General features: G+C 38.0%; 1 protein-coding gene across 8 annotated transcripts in view; it reads right to left on the bottom strand.

Moving 5' to 3' along the window:
• Window positions 1–13,134, bottom strand: part of L3MBTL3 (L3MBTL histone methyl-lysine binding protein 3) — a 124,335-nt gene that overhangs the window by 85,726 nt on the left and 25,475 nt on the right. For 7 of the 8 annotated variants that reach the window (XM_049900556.1, XM_049900565.1, XM_049900584.1 and 4 more), the window contains 6 exons: window positions 7,568–7,679; window positions 7,128–7,202; window positions 5,531–5,690; window positions 4,257–4,389; window positions 2,354–2,438; window positions 271–362 (listed from right to left, as the gene is read on the bottom strand). In XM_049900556.1, the coding sequence (XP_049756513.1) occupies window positions 271–362; window positions 2,354–2,438; window positions 4,257–4,389; window positions 5,531–5,690; window positions 7,128–7,202; window positions 7,568–7,679 (657 nt within the window). The remainder of the gene's footprint in view (window positions 1–270; window positions 363–2,353; window positions 2,439–4,256; window positions 4,390–5,530; window positions 5,691–7,127; window positions 7,203–7,567; window positions 7,680–13,134) is intronic. The other variant, XM_049900600.1, reaches the window with a different exon arrangement.

The raw sequence follows: 13,134 nt of genomic DNA, 5'->3' as shown, positions 1-13,134 counted from the left end.
TAATCTTTATGGAAACAGCTTACCAGGGCTTTCTTCCACGGCACCACTAGGTGAGTTCAAACCACCAACATTTAGGTTACTTATTAAGGACAAACCATTTGTGCCACCTGGGGATCTCTCCACATAAATACACACATGAAAAACAGTATGTTTGAGAAATTACAACGAGCCATATTTCCTAAACAGACAATGAAAATGACAATACCAATTTCAGATCAGTATTCTAGGCTCCTCCGCCCTTACAAACAATGCTTTCTAGAAGGCCCATACCTCCTTGAACAGCTTTGTTGGCACGGCTATAGCTTTTTCCTCCTCCAGGTAGGATGCCCAGCACCAGGCTTTCTTTCCTTTAGGAGGCAAACCTGAAAGGCAAGTGAAACTAAAATGATATCATTTCCAAATCAAAGAAATCGAAGATATATTTTGTAAGCTCTCTCTTCCCTGACTACTACTATGCCTGGTTCTTCTCTTACTTCCATGCCTGGTATTTCTCTGTCACTTTTCCTGGCTCCTCTTCCAAAAAAAAAAAAAAAAGAGTTGAGAAGTGAAGTGTGCTATAATCCACAGTTATGAGTGCAGAAGAAAGGAGCTGAAAAACTTGGAGTACATGAAAAAGATACAGCAGAAAACTACAGAAGAGCAGAATCATGGAAACTATAGGAAGTAAAAGCTTCTAGAAGCAGGGTGGCTCCATTTTTTTTTTTCCTGGGCAATCTAGAGCTTGAGGACTAAGAAAAGCCCAGTGCACTGAGTAGTAGGAAATGACCGTTAATCTTGAAGAGGGGGAAACAAATCAAACAAAAGCGAGAGTCAGATTCTGAGATGCAAAAGAATATGTCAGTGATAAAGATATGGAGGCAGCTAAAATCCATTTTATCGGATTAATTTAACAAATGATGAGAACGAAGGAAAGAATGTAATAGCTTGAAGGGTAACAATGTTGGGAGAAGGTATTTTGGGAATGAGATTTAGCAGGCAAAGATAAAATTCACAAAGAAAAAAAAATCTGAACACCTAAGAAATAAAAAAAAGATGACTGAAGGAAAAAGGTCCCAGAAGAGCCAGGGTCCTAGAATTTCATCGAGTGAGGCAGAAAGAAATAGGCATTTAGAGAGAAAGTAAAGGGTAGCTGAGGAATTTACTGTCTTTAATGTCAGAGAATTAAAATAGAAGGTCATAGGCCAAAAGACAAAAGTAAGGCTTGTGTGCCTGAGGCAGGAGAAAATATTTACAACTCTTTTTGAGCAATTGACATATTGTTATGGACTGAACTGTGTCCCTCCCCGCCCCCAAAAGATATGCTAAAATCCTACTTCCCATCTGTGAACATGACTTTGGAAATACGATCTTTGGTTTTCAGTTAACATGAAATCATACCTGAGTAGGGTGGGTCCTAATTCAATTTGTGTGGTGTCCTTAAAAAGGAGAAGAGACACAGAGACATGCACAGAAAGAAGATAGCCAGGTGAAGAGGGAGGCAAAAATTTGGAGCAATGTACAGTAGAGGAATGCTGAGGATCACTAGTCATCACCAGAAGCTAGGAGGGAGGCAAGTACTCTCAGAAGGAATCAATATGGCGAATGCCCTGATTTTGGAATCCTAGCTTTTAGAGCTGTCAGACAATACATTTCTGTTCTTATAAGCCACTGATTTTGTAGTACTTTGTAATCGCAGCCCTAGGAAACTAATATACAGATAAATAAGAGAGGACTCATACAAGCACTGAAGGGCTGAATTAGATTCATGACACTGATTTGTAGAGACAGGATAACTGCATGGAATGACAGTGGGGCTGAGCTAAGTAGAGTGACCTAAAACTAAGGACTGGCCAGCAGATGTGGCAGGTGGAGAGGACACTGAGGCCTCTAGGGGAATAACGTAAGGTCTACACTGGACAAGACAGTGAGTTTATCCAGTCAAGTACAAAAGAACAAGAAAGGGCCTACGGACTAGATTCCCCATGAGAACCAAATGCTGCCTGAGGAACAATGAAAGGAAAAAATGTACCACATTAGGAGGTTCTGGTTTGAGAGGATTATTAAAAGCCTAAAGTTTTGGGAAACAGAGCCCAAGAACAGGGGTTTTAGTAAAGGTGAGGAAGTAGAAGTCCACTTGATGGAAACTAAATGGTGATCTCACACTTGCCCTGAAATGACTTAAAAGTTACTAATTTTTCTTTATTTCTTTATCTACTTCTTTAAAATTCTAATTTTTATTGACTAAATTTAATCAAAGAAAAACTCAAAGCCATATTTTAATAGTTTGCATTACAATTAGGCTAAAACTTCTACCTATATGAACTATTTTCCATTTCGTAACATTACAAGTAAAACTTCCCTTTTGTCAACTCACCCTGCTTTAACAGAGCTGGATCACCTCGTCTTTTCCTTCGGGCTCTTTGTGAACCCCTCAGGATTCTTCCATCTTGTTTGTTCTCCTACAATAAGAAAGAAAAATTACAACTTTAAAAGTTCATGAAATTGACACCAATGAAAACTCAGAGAGTTCTTTTTTTTTGTACCTTCCTTCAATTTCACTTCATAACTTTTAAAGCAAATGAGAACATAGGTCATTTGAGAACTGTGTTGGCTTTGGCCTGAGGTCAATACAAAGTTAGACTGTTTCCAAGAATTACACTTTGGAATAGCACAGATACTGCTCCCTCCTCTTTTCTGCTCTTAGTTCCATGACCACTCTGTTCTAGTTTTCCTGATACCTCACCAGTTACTCTGTCTCCTTTGCTGATGTTTTCTCTATCCCTGGCCCCCTTCTCTTCTCTATCTAGCCATTCACCATTCTTTTTAGGTTTAAAGATCATTTGTATGTCAAATACCCCAATCACAATCTCTAACCCTGACCTCTTTATCTGAACTCTACAGTTGTGTATCCAACTGCCTAGCTGGTATTTTCACTTGGACGCCTAATTAACATCTCAAACTCACTATGGCCAAAAGGACTCCTGATTCTGTACTCCACCTTTCTCAATAAATTGCATGGTCATCCAGTCAACTTTCAAGCCAAAAATCTAAGAATTACCCGATTCTTCTTTTCCCCTCATACTTCTTGGATTGTGCTGGTCCTGATAACCCTATCTCCAACATACATTCCAAATCCACTGACTTCTATCTCCTAGTCCACACTGTCTTCACCATTTACCTTTTTTTTTTTTTAACTGTACTAAACTCCTAACTAGTTTCTCTGATTCCACTCTTGCTCCCACATATCAGAGCTACATTGATCATTTTAAAACAGAAATTGAAGTACTCCTTTGCTTTCAACTTTCCAGTAGCTTCCCATCACAGAATAAAATGAAAATCCCTTACTCTAAGGCCCGACACAACCTCATTTTACCCCATTCTTCCCCTAACGTCAATGTTCAACTATATTGTCCTTGAATTCCTTGAACAGAACATGCTACCCATAGTTTTACCTGAAGAACTTTTCCCAAGTGATTCCTAGAGTCAGAGAGCTCCTCACTCTTACCTTTACATGGTTGGCTCCGTCTCATTATTCAGATCACATTGCTCATGTCACCTTCTCTGGGATGCCTTCCTTGATAACCCAACTTAGCTTTAAGGCCAATCCTAAGACTCTTATTTTAATTTTTAGCATTGCACTTATCACTATCTGATTTTTTTTTTTAACTGTTTATTTTGTTTGTCTTTTTTTCTACGTCCCCCCCAATAAGAATGTAATATACCTGAAAGGAGAGACTTTGCCCTCTCTCTCTTATTCATCTCTGTAGCCCCAGAACAGTTAACTACAAAATAGGAGTTGTTCAATATTGATCTAAAGGGAAATACCTCATGACCTCAAAATTTTCTTTTCACACAGAGCTATTAATTTATACTTTTGGTGTAAGATATTCAAATTGCACATTTTGAATTATTTCTCCCCAAATATACCTGATATTCATCTGTCATTTTCTAAGCCTTTCCAGAGTTTTATGAGATCTGTCTGCAATTTACCTAAGAGGAATGAGAATTTTGCTGTCAAGAGGAATTTAAGATTCATCTGCAAAACGGAAGATATGCCTGCTGCCTCTCTCGCCCAAGGAAGGGATACTATTACTCCCATTTTGTACAAGAGGGCAGTGAGGCAGAGAGACTACGTAACTTGCTAATGATAACACAGATAGGCATGGAACCAGCACTTGAACTCAAGTCACTGGCTCCAGATCCAGCGCTATGACCACGATGCTACCCATTTAACATGCATCCCTGTGCTCACTGGTAGCTGCATAAGAGATACTGACCACTTCATCATCTCTGTCTTCTCCATCCTCCTTGGGGTCAGCTTTCAGAGATAATTTTGGTTTTTTCTTCCGACTACACTTAGGATCTTCTTCTTCGTTGTCATCTCTTATGTCCCTTTCTTCTTTCTGATCTCTGTTGTGTTTATAAACCCAAAATAGTGACAGGAAGCAATACCTATCAGATAACTACATGTCGTTGATTACTAATGGAAAAATTATTTTAAAAAATCACCTTTCAAACGAAAAACATTTAACCACAAGGAGAAATACACAGGCATCAGAGCATCATACATAAGGAACACTCAAAAAACACTATTATATATGACAGCTGTCAAGGTAGAAAGTGGAAACAACCTTATATTCATCTCAAAAGGGGACTAGCGATATACGTGAAACAGGTTCTAACAAATTTCAAATTATTTTTCATTTCCATCTGCCATCGACATAATAAAAGAATCGATTATTTAGAGATATCTGAGTCTTCAGGGCGATTTTAAAGCAAGGATCTAGCAATTATTAAGAATGACAAGTCCAATTTAAAGAGGCCAAGTACAGCTTTGTAAAACATCTGCTGGCCAATAAAAACAAGAGGACTCCCAAGCTTGTGCTGATTAAAATACATAGGAAACTCCACTAAAACATAAATGTCAAGTCACTTATTTGTAGTACACAATGACATGCGAGAAATACACCTTCTTGGTGATGAACTGCATTTTGTCAGTTATTCCCCAAATGGCACTGTCAGTCATACCACTGCCAGTCACAGCTGATAGACCAGTCTCATAATCCTCAATCTGCACTGAGATCAGCAGTAAGGAGACTCACTACACTATCTACCCTGGTCATCTTCATTCAGTTGATTCCCAATCAGTGGGAGCTTTGTTCCAAATAGGGAGTTTCAGCTGACTTAAAGAAACACCCAAAATATAAACAAACTGCATTTCCAGAAAGATCAGTATCATCAAAACATGTAGCCCAGAAAAACCCACATACTCTTAACTAGGATGCAATTCAGTTAATGTAAACAAAAGGCTGAAAACAGAGGCAGGGGTTATATCGCAGGCAGAACATTAGCAGTCCAAGTCAGGCCAGATATGACAGACATCACTAAACCCAGTAAAGGGAACAGGGTCCACGTGCAGGTAAGGGGAACATCTCTGAAATAGGGAAGAAATGGTGACAGAGGTCGTAGAGCACAAAACCTCTGTAATCCCAGGCACTGTGATCTTCGACTCTAAAACCCATTTTTTAAAAGGAATATGGCAAAAACCTACTTGTCTTTGATATGCCGAGCACAATTCTGGCTGCAATAGTTTCCTCCAGAAAGACACTCATCTACATTGCCATACTGACAACAGTTCTCACAGAACTGAAGCCCTTCTACTTTCGCTGGATCCTTCAACCTGAAAGGCATCCCAGTCTTCTCTGAAAAGACTAGAAGGTGAAAAGAAGACCAATACTAAATTAAAAGCATGACACAGCCTTTCCAAAATACATTTAAACCTTTTCTTCTAATAATTTTGTTAGCAATACAACAAAAGAATGCTTGTTGAATGAATGAATGGTTAAACTGTAGCATTTCAGAAAGTCGGGGGTAGGCTTTAGCAGGAACCACTTGAATTGCTCACATACCAAAAACATATATTCTGCAGAAAAGATAAAGGAAAGCTTGTCCAAATCTTTTTCTACAGAGCTCAAAGTAAAACGAAAAAAATTTCATTAATCACTAAATTCAGAAGATGAAAACAATAAAATCCTTCTCAAAAGATTTTTGACAAAATTTAAAAAATTTAAAAAGGGTCATCTACGTTGCTTCATGTTTATAACCTTTTGATGAGTCAATCTGTTTAACTGGCTAAGTCAGCATCCCTCTAATTTACTTTTAATGCCTAGTGGCAGATATCCTGAGTCATAATGATCCACATCATTTAGGAACTCGCATTTCCTTTTGCCTGAATCGTTAGACTAATCATTCATTCAGCAAACACTCATTAGGCACCAATTTACTCTAGACACTGATAATGATAGTACAAACCTTGCCCAAGAGAGCTCACAGTCTAGAAGACAGACAAGAAAACCAGTATTTATAATAAAATGTGATACATGCAACCATAGAAGCATGAACAAGTTCCAGAAGTAGTACAGAGGAAGAAGTGATTCATTCACCCTGGGGTGAGGTCAGGAAAAGATCTTCTACTATAAAGCCTCAGCAGGGATTTGAAGGCCAAATAGGAATTGATCAACTGGACAAAGGAAGAAATGGCATTCAGGCCAGAAGAAACAGCATGAGCAAAGGCAAAGAAGCATGAAACCACAGGATGTGTTGGGAGAATTACATGTAATTCAGTGTTGCTGGCGCTGCCAGAATCCGATGTACAAAGAACAGAACAGAGATTGAGCAGGCACAGAAAGCAGAAGGGTGCAGGTCACCCAGATCTTTGTATGTTTTGCTAAAGAGGCAAAAAGAAATCACTGAAGTGTCAGATAAGCGATCGACAGAAGTTCCTCTGACTTCAGTGTGCAGAATGAATTGGAAAAGGTGAAATCAGAAGCAGAGTGTTCATTTAAGAGAATTCTGCAATAGCTCATGTGAGAGTTGATAAGGGCCTACATTAAGAAAATGGCAGTGGTAACAGGTAGGAAAAGGCCAGATCTGAGAGCTTTTAGGAAGCAAAACCCAAGAGGATTAAGTAACAGGATATGGGAGTGGGAAAGAACAAATTCAGGATGACTCCTAGATTTCTTGTACACTGGGTGGATGGTGCTAACTGTCAACGGAAGTATGAAATACAGAAGAACGAGTAGGTTTGGGGAGAGGGGAGAGAGAAATAGAAAATGAATCGCATTTCAGACATGTGGAGTTTGAGGTACCTGTGGGACATCCAGGTGGAGATGTCCAGTAGGCAGGTGGAAATACGGGCCTGGAGCTCGGGGGAGAGGTCGGGGCTGGAGATATAGATTTAGGAGTCATCAGCATATAGGTGTTAGTTACAACCGTCGCAGTAGATGAGAAAAAAGTGGCAGACGTTTGACTAAATCACCTGGGTAGGCTATTATAACATGGTTTTACTTGATAATTTCCAATTAACCTCATGCTATCACAGATCTGGCATTCGGGAAGAAGACAGTTAATAGCTATTTTAAAATAAAAGCTGGCTTCATGTCAGTTTCATTATAGAAATTTACATAAGAACATTTGACACAAAAATCACCCAGGATTTTCAGAGTTTCATCCTATCATAAAAAGCTAAATGTCCTCCTTTTAAAACTTTCAAAAGAAAGAAATTAAAAGGCAGACGGCCCTTTCTTACCTTCCTGAGCAGTTGGCACCATCCAAGTGGTGGTGGCAGTTGCTTTTTTAACATTTTCCATCTCACTCTCATCTGTGATCACTTCCAGGGCTCCAAACTCATTTACCCGAAACTAGTGTCAACACAGTAGAAAAAGGCAAAACTTACAAAAGTGCTCAGAACAGTCATCATTTAATGGCTGACACTGAGAGATTTTAAGTAAATTATGTATTAAAAGTTAATTTAAACAATTTTATCTAGGTAAGCCTCCTACGAATATTAAGACCTTTATATTTTACTCATTTGAGAATTCAGGGAAGGGGGAACAGAACAAACATGTAAAGATAAAATAACCCTCTGCTGTCCTGTAGAGCTGTCAGTCTGCTTATATGGCCTTAATTTCAAACACTTTTTTTTTTTGATACAATCTGTTTTACATTTCACATTACTGCTGAACTAATAATCAAAGTTAGTAAAAGGAGAAACACTATTTTTCCAGGAATCACCTTTGCTCATCCGAGCTCATCTAGTTCTGAAAAAAGGAGTATCTGAGAAATAATCAAAGGTTGGCAGTTCGAACCCACCCACCAGCTCCACGACAGAAAACACAGGGCAATCTGCTCCCATGAAGATTACAGCCTAGAAAGCCTTATGAGACAATTCTACGACACCAAATAGGGTCTCTATAAGTTGAAATTGACTCGATGGCACTTAACAACAACATCCATACCCTTATATTCCAGGACTGAACTTGGAAGGCCAAAACATGAGCCACGTCACCCCATGGCTTCACACATACTCTTTTCTTTCACTGCTCTCTAGAATGCTGGAAATATCTGTGAGATCTGAATAAGTCTACTAGCTATAGACAAATTTTACCACCAAAAAGTAAGCACATTTTGATCTTGTGGCCATTTCAGTTCAAAATAATTAAACATTCCCTGTCACCTCATGGGAAGCTGCAAACTAAGTATCTTTCTGCAACAATCTTGTTCTTTCATGTGTATGGAAGGCTCAGCCACTATCTATGCAAGAGCCTGGTCCTCAAACAGTTTTCTGTATTCTATTTTTCCTTAAAAGCAGAATGACATTAGGGCTCCACTAATTTTAACAAATGACGAAGAGCTAGAAAGCTCAAAATTCAAAAAGATAATACAATTTAAAGTTTTATGTCTTTCACAAAAATATACATGAGCATCCAAATACAGATTATTTAAATAAAGTCCTCCATTTCCCAATCAAAATAATCTATTTGGTCTATGTCAACACAATTATTTACATTATCAACCTATATGCAGCTTAAAAAAAAAAAAAAACTTAAGCAAAACATAGCACAATTATTTAAATTATTCTTTCCACCAAATGAAAATAGTACCTTACACAATTTTCTGCACATGCTCCATAATTAGAAAGCACTTGCTTTCTAAACTAAGGGAGAATATTTTCTCACAACTCCACATTTCCAGATACAAGTTCCCAGGCAATTATATTTAGTACAATACACACCTAGAATTGTTAGTCTAGAAGTGGTAAAAAGTTAATTGGAAGCAATTAGGCTAAAATAACTTCACTTTCTTAGAAAAAGAAGGCTTAAATGAAAGAAAAATGTAAACCATCAAGTCTGAAAACAATGTTTCAAAATAAGGCTGACAGTACCATCTACTGGGCAAGAGTAGAAAAAACAAGCAATCACAATAATTATTAAAGGTATTAAAGAAATTAATACTAAATATAATGAAAGTAAGAAAAACAATAGGTACATTTCACGTAAGTAATTTTACTTTTATTGTATATTTTTTATGTGAATTTGTTTTTATGAATACAAAATGTGAAAAGCAGCACCAAACATTTCCGTTAGACAAAAAGTCACCAGTGGCTTATAAGTTTTCAAGTTGCTGCTAAATTGCAAACCACCCTGCTTTTCGAACACTGACAAACGTAACACCACTGAGTGGAATCTTTACATAAAATTTCAGACTTGTAACATCTGGAAGCTTTAAACTCAAATATTTTCAAAATGAAAAGCTTATTCCTACAATACAACACTTAATCCCAATCACCTTTCCCTTTTCCTAATATTAATTACCAATAACTAACATAAGGTCTAAGTACAAAGTAAAGACATAACGCCCCTTAGGGACACAGATAACTCCTTTAGCCCAGGGATCCTGCATGGGCTTCCGACACTGACGAATCCTTTGAAATTATATGCAAAATTATGTTACTTGCACATATGAATTTCTCAGGGGATAGGCTTCACAGGATTCATCATATTCACAAACACATCCTATACCCCTGACAAGGAACATCTGCCCTAACCAAAGGTACTTTATTTCGAAAATTAAAAACCAAAAGCTTTTTCAAAGTATCCTATCATCTAACTAAAGATACAAGGATCAAATTTTTGTCTGGCATCTCGATTAGGACTTACTGTGTCTTCCACTCTATTACTATTTTTGTTGAAAATATTAGACAAGATAGGATATTGAAAACTCTACACCAGTACGGAAGTTCCACAAAGAGAATTCCACAAAGACCAGTACATTTTCTAACATTTTCTCTCAACAAAACACTCAGGTTCTGAATTTTGGTAATGCTTTCATGACTTTTTTTTTTTTTATGACTGGCTTTGGAAGCATGGAAATTTGATAAAATCAACTTTATTTAAAAAAATGACTTTTTCTTTTAATTACAATGCTAAAAAGCACTCCAAAAGCTCATCAAGTGACTCAGTCCTACAACCAAAAATATCTAAGTTATAAACTTCACAAAATGGATTTCTTAAGCAAATCGACCACATCCGTTGACATTGTAGCTTTTTCAGGAGGTGGATGTATTCGGTCAATTAAAGTATTAAAGTCAGTTTACAACCATGCCTGCAATGTATAAGGGGTTGCAAAGGTTTTTGTTTGTCTGGTTTGACTTAAAATTGCCTTTAGCTGATTTGATTCAATTCTTTACCTTTGCTTATAGAGGATCTTTTGCCTAGTTCGTCCAGGTAAATTTTTTAAAGGGGCAACTGGTGGCACAGTGGTTAAGCATTTGTCTGCTAACCGGAAGGTTGGTGGCTTGAACACATCAGCCACTCCTCAGGAAAAAGGTAATACAGCAGTCTACTTCCATAAAAATTAATGTCTTGAAAACCCTAATAATAAATCAATAAAAGACACTGCTGAGGTTGTTTTCATTATTTTAAATGTTGAAATTTTAGTTCCAGCAATCTGTTTTAATGGCAAATATAGTTTGGTAACTAAACTGTTTTTAACGTAAATCAAGAAAGGTAAAACTATGCACAAAGAACGAGGTCCATTTTATAGTTGGATTTCTGCATCCCTGCTGCACGGTCTTGCTCTTTGCTAAGCGGCAGCTATTCTTACTAGACGAGATGTCACTGCTCTCTTAAGTGTATCCGCCTTTGAACTGTTGTGGTTGCTGTCGAGTCAATTCTGCTCATGGCGATCCCATGTGTTCAGAGCAGAATTGCTCCCTAGGGTTTTCAGTGCTGTGACCTTTAGGAAGCAGATCACCAGGCTATCTCCCAAGGCGCCTCTGGCTAGTAGTTGAGCATTTTCGCCACCCAGGTACTCTGCATTTTAATGAAAGGACTCCTAAAGACTACATCTTTACAATGCAAAAAAAATAATCCCTGTCGGTGAGTTTTAGATACCACTAGAATTTCAGGTAGAGAAGTTGTTTAGGGTAGGGAACCCTCCCATGCACCTTTCCACTACCACTTACCTAGTTGCCTGCCAATCCTTACAGCTGGCCCTGAGACATTAATCTCCACGTACTAACTTGCATTTGAAGGAAACAAATTAGGCAATAGTAAAGTTACAAACCTAGCTTAAGCAAAAATGTCTTGTTAAGGATCATGATATCTTCAAGGATGCCTGTGGACACTTGCCATTCTCCCTTAACACCCTGTATTTTTGTGTGCTATACTTTTTTTTTTTATACGAGTGGATAAAAAAAAATTTTTTTTCTTCTTTTCTTTATACGAGTGGAACTGACTCCATGGCAATGGGATTCCCTCTTATGGAAGCACTTCTTTATCCCTCCTTGGTCCCAGCCCCCAAAAGGTCTACACTCAAACCACTTATTTTTCAGGCACCTGAAACTCAGATGACATCTGCTTTTCAAAACCCTGACTGAGTCCTCCAGCTGAAATCAATTTTACCTCCTCTAAATCCCTGTAAAATTTTCTTTGCATCTCTTTTGATAGGAAATTTTTTTCTCACTTTAGACCACAGTATAGTAGTGGCTAAGAGAATCCATTTTTAAGATCAGAAAAGTCTGGGTTTGAGATCCAGTTCTACCAATAATCACCTCTTCGACCTTGAATGAATGGCTTAACCACTCTGAACCTTCATTTCTCCCCTCTGAAAACTGCAGACAGTGATAGAAACAACCTCAAAAGGATTAAAAAAAGAAAAAAAAAAAAAGAGGGGGGCTTAAATAAAATGATGCAAGTAAAATGCTGATCGCAGAGTAAGTTCCCCATTCTTCCCTTTAACGCATCCAAAGATGGCGCTTTATATGAGATGGTTAGTCTCCTGTGGAAAAGAGGGGATTCTAGCAACAGGGCACAGTAAAAGAAGGCCCAGGTACGAAGTGTTCAACTAGCAAATTTAGGCTGGGTAGAAAACAGGGTGGCACTGATGACTGAAACAAGAGGCAGCAACAGATCAAAGTAGGGCCCCGTTGCCATTGCGTCGATTCGACTCATACCAAACCTAAATGACAGAGTAGAACTGCCCCACAGAGTTTGCAAAGAGCGGCTGGTGGATCTGAACTGCAGAACACAGGCCACCAAAAAAACTCTTGTGGTAAACTAAGGGGTTTGAACTTCACCATGAAAGATACGGGCAACTGCTAAAGAATTTTAGGCAGAAGAGTAAGGTAACTCAATTGGCTGGCAATCATGAAGCCCTTACAGAGAAAAACTCGTTCAAAACAGCAACACGAACTGAAGCATATAAACACTTGCTCCCACGATGAGAAATGGACTTCTATGTGCCAGCCAATTTCTTCAACTAACTTCAGCTGTTTGTATTCGGATAATACATAGGCTGTTTGTTAGGAAATCCACACATCTATACCTATCTCAGTTACTACTAAAAAGATGGGCAGTTCAAATTAACCAGCCACTCCTTGGAAACCCTGTGGGGCAGTTATACTCTGTTCTATACGGTCGCTATGAGTCAGAATCAACTCATTGGCAAAGGTTTTTATGTTTTTGGTTTATACCTATCAAAAACAGAAGCCTCAATAGTGTAGCACAGGGAAAGCATCATGTGAAATTTCATAATTTATTCAAATTCTAGTATCTTAATTTTGTGAAAGATCAATCTCGCAAGAAGACCTCTTAGGCAACTTGAATTTTAATATAAAGAGCAAGTGAATTAAAAATCCTAAGCAGTAATAATTAACTGGCTAGTCTCTGAATCTCCTCAGATAAAAAGGTTTATAAAGCAGAAAACAATTCAAAAAATCAACTTTAAAAAGATGGCATGTCAAACTGTCTACAGCACACGGAGTTGGAAATACAGCAATTACCCAGGTAATTAGATGAGTCTAAAAGTGTATCA

The sequence above is a fragment of the Elephas maximus genome, chromosome 1 (genome assembly GCF_024166365.1).
Source record: "Elephas maximus indicus isolate mEleMax1 chromosome 1, mEleMax1 primary haplotype, whole genome shotgun sequence".
In the NCBI taxonomy this organism is placed as follows: Eukaryota; Metazoa; Chordata; class Mammalia; order Proboscidea; family Elephantidae; genus Elephas; species Elephas maximus.
This window is presented reverse-complemented; position numbering and strand designations above follow the sequence as displayed.